The sequence below is a fragment of the Chamaea fasciata genome, unplaced genomic scaffold (assembly GCF_029207755.1).
Source record: "Chamaea fasciata isolate MVZ Bird 193981 ecotype frontalis unplaced genomic scaffold, bChaFas1.0.hap1 SCAF_6, whole genome shotgun sequence".
In the NCBI taxonomy this organism is placed as follows: Eukaryota; Metazoa; Chordata; class Aves; order Passeriformes; family Sylviidae; genus Chamaea; species Chamaea fasciata.
In genome coordinates, this window is record NW_027094091.1 from 68,340,268 (window position 1) to 68,348,568 (window position 8,301).

An 8,301-nucleotide genomic window follows, 5' to 3' on the forward strand; every position below is an offset into this window, starting at 1 on the left:
AAGATTTTGGGATGGCCTCTGCGGGGTCACTGTGAGGATGCTCAGAGGTTGCATTGCAAAAGCCTTGCTTGTACACCTCTCTCCAGACCTAAGGAAAAGAATTCATGTGAAATTCTATACAGCCCCTGCCCATGCTGACAGGGGTTCAGGTGCCTGCGTCCAACTGCCTGGTGCTAATCCATTCCCAAACCTGCTGCCATTTGGAGCCAGAGGCACAGCTCCTGCTGGCTTTAGCAGGATGGGATCAGGCACCGAGACAGGCAGCTAGCCCCAGCTCCAGCCAAAGGTTCACAGGCTGTGGGTCTGCTTCCCATGGCTGCTTGACCACTGCACCTTCAAACGCAAACCTCTGTGGGTGCAATGGCTGCCTTCTGCTCCCCAGAACAGCATTAATATCAGGATTTGTTGGAATTATTATCATTGTTATAATTTGCAATGTGGCCCAGCTACAGGTAAGATGGACCAGTATTACTTTATGTGTTGCAGGGCACAGGGAAGGGGCTCCCCAAACTGAAGCCTGCTGGTCCTTATTCCCAGCTCCTACTTACTGTTCCTCTGCAATACACTGAATATGCCCCTTGTGGGTGGGTTTTGGAGACAGATGGGTCTGTGGGCTCTGGCACAGGCTCACAGGGGCAGCTCTGTCCCAGAGAAACGCCCATGCAATGCCCTAGCACTGAATTTTCTGGGCTGTGATACCGGGTGAGGAACCTGCATGGGGAAAAAGCCAGCTGGTGCCACAGCCCAGCCAGCTTCTGTGCCATGCAGAGACACAGCATAGCATCAGCCACAGACAAGGAAAAACATTTAAAGAAAGAAAGGGAAAAAAAAATTAATAAAAGACAAAACCGACAAAGAAAAAACAAAAAACAAAACAAAACAAAAACAAAAACAAAAACAAAAACCAAAAAAAAAAAAAAAAAAAAAAGAGGGAGATTCTCTTCCTGTTTCCCATGCAGCAGCAGCAATGTTGACAAAGGAGCAGTATGCGGCAATGGTACTCATGCTGACCTGAGGAGAGCCAGCATGGCTTTGGGGATTGAGGGAGCTGCTGTGACCAAGCCCTGAGCCCAAATGGCCCAAGGGGAACTCCTGTGTACCCCTCCATACAACACCCAACTCCACAGGATCATGGGCCAGTGCCTGCCCTTATTATGGCATGTTCTGCTTGTGCAGGAAGCATTAGTTGGATTTTGATTTATCACTTAAGAGTTTGATATCCAATTTTACCAAAACAAAGTCTTGGATTAAATTTCCTGACCACTAGTCTGTAGATTTTTGTACTTAGAGAGAGAAACAATGTGAACTTTGTGTGGCAGTAACAACGCAGGCACCTGCTGCACCACATGTGCCCTGTCTAGCAGTGTTTTTAGGGGGCTGACTGCAAACTGATCCAAACCCAACGGAAGATGTTCTGGGGCTTAGCACCGTGCCTTCTGAGAGAGTCACAAGGAGCACATAGAAAGCAAGGTGCTGCAGGATGCTGCCAGAACAGGGCAGGGGCACAGCACACTACACGGCTGTGAAAGGCCATAAAAAATTTGGGGCATATGGAAGAGATTCTGAAACGTGCAGGTGTGTGCTGGGTTCCCGAGTGCACCTTCGTGCAGGGGAAGCACCGTCCCTCCAGCAGCACCAGAACAAGTGCAGGGAGAGCGTAATAAACACCGCCGCTATGAACCTCCCCGGGTCCGGGAAGGAGCCAGCTCCAAAGCCAGCCCAGGGCTGCTGGAGAAGCGAAGCTGCCGCGGTAGAGGAGTCCGGAGCATCATGCCTAGGGAAGGAGCCCGCCGGGGCCCCGAGCATATCCGCTAGCCCCGCGGCGGCCCCACTAGATGGCAGTGCTCACCCGCCTCTGCCGCCCCCGGCATCCCCGCAGCCCGCCCGCATCCCCCGGAGCCCCGTCTCAACATTCCGGGGAACCCTCAAAAAACGGACGCGCAGGGGTGGCACCGCTTTTGAGGGAAACCCACGGGATAATCAGTGTTTCGCCCCCGCAATTAACAGCAGCAGGTGAAGCTATGCGCATCCTCGAGGCAAGGAGTGAGAGCAGGGGAAGCCGCTTCGGCTCCTGGCGCGGCTTGGGGGTTACTGGTACCTGCCGGGGTCAATGCGCTGAGAGAGTGAGCAACATCAGCGTGAAGCTGGACTGTCCGTGGCAGGGACTTTCCCAGGCTGTCCTACGTGAAGGCCAGGAACAGTTCTCCAGGAACTGTAAAGGCTTTGCCACCGGTCCGGGTACTGCGTGCAAACCCCAAACCCCATGGCAGCGGATGCCGGTGGCACCTGGGCCCCATTTACGTGACACACGCTCTGCCGTGGGCTCCGGCCTCGCACATCTCCGGCTTTGGGATATTTTCCCTGCCAGTGACCTGCTGAGCCACTCACAGCCTCGGTGCCAGGGTGATGGCAGCCTGTATGTGGAAATGGGTTTCCATTTCCCGGCATATCCCCGGGCTGCTAAGTCCCCCAGTGCCCTCCCATGCCCCCCAAAGCAAGCGGGGCTGACACTAAATGCACCCGCTGCAGGTGGTGCCCTTTGGACCAGGCTGTGCACGCATGCCTGGGAGTATCCCCCTTGTCCTGGTCCTTCCCCGTGTCCCTGGCTGCGATGCCATCGCATTACCCTGGTAATGCACCAGGACAGAGGGACCCACCCCGGCCCCTTCAAAGCACTCCCTACCCTGTGCGGGCTGGGGGTTTCCCCGGGTCCTGTCACCCCAGACAACCTCCACGCAACCTCCGTGGCTGTGCCCATCCTGCAAGCCACCAATAGCCCGGCAAGAGTGGAGAGCAATACGGGCTCCTGGAAGAGGTGAGGTTGAAAAAATATCAAAACACAGAAAGACAGAAAGAAAAAGAAAGGCAAAATGAAAGGCAAAATGAAAGAAATTGAAGACGAGCCAGAACACGAAGGGAAGAGGAAAGGAAGGGAAAGACAGGATGAAGGAGAGAGAAATTAAGGCTGAATAAAATGCCAGACAAAAGCAAAGATGCGCGGAGGAAGGACGGACAGATGTCAGAGGGACCGAAGGAAGGCAGGCGAGCAGGGAAGCAGAGCACAGAGAAGAGGCGGCGTGGTCCGGCATTTCTGCCCTTCCCTGCCGTCCGCGTGCGGCCGGGGACCCGGTTGCCACCGCGCAGCCGAGGGCCCACCCCTTCGTCGCCGCCCATTCCCCCGCATCGATTAACGTCCAGGTGCTTTGAAGAAAATAAAGTCATTTATTGTCAAAGCATCCAACATACCTGGATAAACTATAAAGTTTAATAAATCTTTTTTTTTTTTTTTTTTCCAGAGGGGCGAGGAAAAAAAAAAAACCAAAAAACAACCAACCAAAACAAACCCAAACGGGATAGGGAAGCTAACACGGAACTACCGAGACTCCATTCCACGGGCACCAGTGACACTCGGGGGGAAGGGGCGTGGGCGGCTGGGCCAGACGGGGGTAGCGCCCAGTGCATGCAGGACCCCGGCCCGCCGCCCGCCGGCCCCGCCGCGCTCCCCTCGCCCTTAGCTTCATATCCAAAATAAAAATTTACCCTGACATAGAATTATTACATCTAAACAATAAGTGCTTAATAATTTAAGTAGAAACGTATGACAAATGCATCAATATGTTGCAATATATGACATTTTAAAAATGTATTTTTAAAGTAATTTGATTTTTTTTTCTTTTTCCCGATGCTTCTCCTTTTTTTTCTTTTTTTTTTCTTTTTCTTTTATTTTCTTTTTTTGTTTTGTTTTGTTTTATGTTTTGTTTTATTTTACTTTTACCTTCATTTTTCTGCTTCTTCTTCTTCGTCACCTCCTTCTCCTCACCCGCTGCCCTCCCCGCCCCTCCCCGGACAGTGGAAACACGTGCATCGAACGGGAAGGGTGGGAGAGGGGGGCGGCGTGGGGGATCCACGCCCGGGGGTCCCGGGCGGGTTCCCGGGGCCGGGAGCGGTGTCCCCGCTAGTTGTGGGAGGTCATGTGGCGGGAGAGGTGGTGGCGCTCGCGGAAGGACTCGTTGCAGATGGGGCACTTGAGCTTCTCCTCGCGGCGGCGCTTGACGAGGGGCTCCAGCGCGTATTCCTTCTTGTGGTGGGAGCGCATGTGATAGACCAGGTCCGAGGTCATGCGGAAGGACGCGTTGCACTTGGCGCACCAGTTCTGAGCCGGCAGGCACAGCGAGGTGAACGACGGCGGCAGCAGCGTCAGCGCCGACGGCAGCTGCAGCTGCAGCGGCCCAGCCGCCGCCGCCGCCACCGCCGCCGCCGCCGAGCTCTTGGGCCAGAAGGCCGTGGTGTAGAGGAAGGGACTTTGCTTGGGCAGCCCCCCGCCGCCGCCGCCGCCGCCGCCCGCCGCCTCCCCGCCGCCCGGCAGCTTGGCGGCCAGCGCCTCGGCGGCGTACAAGCGGGCGGGGGCGGCGGCGCCGTCGGGGCAGGGCTCGCCCAGGCCGCCCAGCTTGGGACCCAGCACCAGGGGCGGGACGTGAGGGAAGGAGCGGGCGGGCTGCGAGAAGGCGCTTTTTCGCTCCTCGGCCCCGCCGCTGACGGGCCCTCCGGGGCCGGCCCCGAGCTGCGGCACCGTGCTGAAGGCGCTACCCCGCGCCGGACTGCCACCGTCCAGACGGGCGGCCAGCGGGCCCCCCGCACCGCCGCGGGGACACAGGCCCGGCTCCGTGCCGCCCGCGCCCGGGGAGCTGCGCTCTGGGACCTCTTCGGGGCCTCCATCGGGCTCGGGGCCACGGGCCGCCTTCTTCACCTCCACGAAGGCGCTGCGTTTGGCCTCTCCGGTCTCCGGGCTGGGAGGCGCGAAGAGGCGTCCGCCTTCCTCGAGCCCGCAGTAGGAGCCGGCGGCGCGGTACTGCTGCTGCGGGGCGCAGCCCGGCTCCTCCTTGGGCGCCGCCGGCAGCCCCGGTCGCTCCGCCGGGAAGCGGCCCCGCGCCGCGCTGGGCCCGCGCTCTTCCTCCTCGGGGAAGCGCCGCTTCGGCTTTCCGGTAGCCGCCTCAGGGCTGCCCTCGGGGGGCGCCGGCCGCCCCGGTGACCCAGCGCGCCCGCCGCGGGAGTTCTCCAGCTCCCGCGCCAGATTGTGGAAGTCCGTGGAGGGCTTGGTGCTGGCGGCAGGGCCGCCGTCGGGGCCGGGGAAGGGGTGGTGCGGTGGTCCGCTGGGCTTCCCGAACTTGCCGGGCTCCTGCTCCTTGCCGGCGCCGTCCTTGACGCCGGCGGCCTCGGCGGCGGGGCCGGTGTCGGGGCCGTGCAGCCTCTTGGGGCAGCGGAACCGGAGGTGTGCAGCGAAGGGCAGTTCGAACTGGAAGCGCTGACTGCACTCAGGGCAGGCGAAGGGCGGCGAGCCTGCGTCGGGCGAGCACGACAGACAGAGAAAGAAAGAGAGCACCGTCAGCCGGGGCCACCAACGAGATATATCCGCCGAGAGTTTGGGGATCGGGAGCGGGAGATCCCGAAGCCGATCGCCGCCTCCCGATTCCCCCCGGCGGCGGGGAATCCCCCTCCTTCCTCCCGCCCGGGGCGGCGGGCAGCCTCGCGGGGCACCCACCGTTGGTGCGGGCGGGGGCCCGGGCCGGGCCGAGCAGCAGCAGCTCGGTGAGCTCCTTCCCGTACCACACCAGCAGCTCCTCGTCCTTGGCGATGCGGCGTAGAGAGCGATAAAAGAGCTGCCCGCTCTTGATGTAGGCCTCCAGGTTCTGCTCCTCCCGTTCCCGCGCCGACTGCACCAGCCGTAGCCACATCAGCCCTTCCGACGAGCCGTTGGCCGCCGACGTGTCCACCTGAAAACCCGCGTTAATCCACCGGACCGAAAGACCGACCGACCGACAGCACGGGGCCAGGCAACAGTAGGAGCGGCGGCGGCGGCGCGGCTCTGCCCTCGGGGACAGCCTCCCGGCAGCGGGGGCTCCCCGGGCCGAACTGCGCTCCGCGGCGGAGACGCGTTCGGGCACCGACCGACGTGGCGAGCGGCTGGGCCCGGGGACAAGTGGCTCTTACCCGAAATATGTAGGGAACGGTGCGCTTGTCGGTGGACTTGAGGGCGATAAAGGCGATGCTGTCATACAGGGACGTGTGGCTCAGGACGCAGGGGCCGAAAATGGCATTTTCCGGGATGTCGCAGGTGGTGTAAACGCTGGTAAAAATGTCAGTCAAGCACTGCTGAACCGTCTTGGCATCCCCGTCCCATATTCCCCGCTGGACGCCGGCGTCCTCCATCCCTGCGGGCCGAGAGAGGGGCAGAGAGGGGCCGTTATCGCACCGGGTCCTGCTCAGCGGTACACGGGGATGTCCCGGAAAACGAAATAAAATCGACTTGAATTATTAAATAAAACATTAAGAAAAAACTCCAAAAATTGGGGACAAAAAGGAGAAGAAAGAAAGGGGGAAAAAAGGGAAAAAAAAAAAAAGGAAAAAAAGGAGGCGAGCAGTTTCTCCGGTCTGAAAAAAATTTAAAGCAGGCTAGGAGCTGCGAGCAGAGGCAAGGTGCCGGGACTCTGTCGCGCTGATTTATTTTTTTAGATATCGCGGCGGAGCTGGCTCTGGGCAGGGACACGGTAATCCCACCGGCCACATCCTGTCCCGAGCAGGCGCCGGGTCTCCCTCCGGCCACCGCCGGAGCCGGGCCGGGCTGCGGGCTATGCCGGGGGAGCGGGTGGGTTTCAGTGGCTTGTCATTGACGCTGATTGCGTGTCAGCTCACCTCCCGCTCTGCGTGACAAGGGGAACGTATGGCTGCTCATTATCATAATCCAGCACTTTCCCTCCGAGATTTTAATTAAAAGCAGCAAGCAGAGGTAATTATTTTTACCTCGACACGCTTATTTATGGAGCAGGGTGAGCCCCGGCTGCCGCGCGTTGAGGGGAGGGATGCGGGCGGCGGGCAGCTGGCGGGGCGCGGGCAGCGGACAGGGTGCGGGGCTCGCGGCGCTGGCGGCGCCGAGGCCGAGGAGGGAGCATCGCGCCCGGCTGCGTTGCCCTCTCCTTTCCCGACCAGATTAGAGCACGGCTGCCTCCCCCCGCCCCATCTGCCATCGAAATCCGTCATTTGGGGCTGGCTCGGGAAAAGACCGGTGCGCCTGCTGACGGCTGCCGCCGCTCGCACCGGGCACGGCTCCACCGAGCCACCGCTCGCCCCCGATTTCGGGGTACGACCGGGTCCCCGCACCGCCGGCGACTTCACCGCCCCAGAGCGGCGGTGGGGGTCCCGGCCCCTCCCCGGGAACGAAGGCCGGCGGGGAAGAGCTCCGGCGCCCTCCCCGTTCCGCCACTGCCCGACGCATCCCTTCCCCGAAGGAACGATTTCGCCAAACGAAACCACCGACAGCGAGCGGCCCCCACCGAACTTTCGCCACGGTGGCGGCAGGCCCCGTACAGTTCCTCACGGTGCCACATTTCCCCGGCTCCCCGGGCCGCCCCCAGCCCCGCGGTGCTGCCTCCCCCCGGCCGCCCTTTGTCCGGGCCGGGCGGCGCCGGGGCCGCTGCCGGAGGCTCTGCCACCGGTCCCCGCAGCCCGGGCAGGGCCGCCGGCAACACGGCCATCTCCGGCATTGTTCCTGCTCCGGGGCGGCGGGGAGCGGTGGGGCTCCGCCGCCGGTACTCACCAGGGACGGTGGGGATAATCCTCGCCCCGACAGTGGCACAAAGGCGGCTTCGGGCTGGCTGCCTCGGGCTCTCAGCGCCGCTCCATGCCGGGCCGGGCCGTGCGGGCGGCGGAGCGGGAGGCGCGCGGTGCAGACAGACCCGGTGCAGTGAGGGGCTGGCACGCAGACACACACTTTTTGTTTGCTGCACATAATCTGCCCAATGACGCGTGACAGCCCACGTCCCTCCCGTTAACCCCTTCGGGGCTGTCCGCTCGCCGCCCGCCCGCCCCTCACCTGGACTCGCTGTCACCGGGCACCGAAGGGGAAGGGGGTGGGAAATACGGGGCGCGTTCCCCCACCGACCCTCTGCCGGGGCAGCGGGCGTGTTTGGGGCCGCGGCTTCGCTTCGGCCCTGCAGGGGTGCTGGGCGGGGAGTGGGGGTGCCCGACGGCCGCTCCGCCCGGCGCCGGGATCCCGGCGGCGGCTTCCCGCCATGTCCCCGCACCTGCCAGGTAGGGGTAATCGAACAAGCAGAAAAAAACCTCCTCGGGGAGACGGAGCAGAGTGGGGATGCCCGTGCCCGGCTCCACGGAGCGGCCCTCCTGCGCTGCCGGCGCCCGGCGAAGGCCCGGCGTGCGGAGAAGCGGCACCAGGCAGCCCCGCGCTCCCCGCCGGAGCCGGGTCCCCGCAGGAGCGGGGCAGGGGGCAGCCCCGGCCTGAGCCTCCCG

General features: G+C 62.1%; 1 protein-coding gene across 1 annotated transcript; it reads right to left on the reverse strand.

Moving 5' to 3' along the window:
- Positions 1 to 3,223: 3,223 nt before the first annotated feature.
- Positions 3,224 to 7,713, reverse strand: PRDM8 (PR/SET domain 8). The gene is made up of 4 exons (XM_066185059.1): positions 7,592 to 7,713; positions 5,989 to 6,209; positions 5,540 to 5,771; positions 3,224 to 5,337 (listed from the first exon to the last, which is right to left on the reverse strand). Exons 2-4 carry the CDS (start codon positions 6,205 to 6,207, stop codon positions 3,956 to 3,958), a joined length of 1,833 nt encoding a protein of 610 aa, XP_066041156.1. The 5' UTR covers positions 6,208 to 6,209; positions 7,592 to 7,713; the 3' UTR covers positions 3,224 to 3,955.
- Between the last annotated feature and the right edge of the window lie 588 nt (positions 7,714 to 8,301).

Excerpts from the sequence above, each read along its gene's own strand:
- PRDM8 (XM_066185059.1), bottom strand. The coding sequence starts at position 6,207 with ATGGAGGACGCCGGCGTCCAGCGGGGAATATGGGACGGGGATGCCAAG. Across the intron at positions 5,772-5,988 it reads CCGTTCCCTACATATTTCGG|GTGGACACGTCGGCGGCCAA; the intron begins GTAAGAGCCACT and ends GCGGGTTTTCAG. Across the intron at positions 5,338-5,539 it reads GGCCCCCGCCCGCACCAACG|GCTCGCCGCCCTTCGCCTGC; the intron begins GTGGGTGCCCCG and ends CGCCCGACGCAG.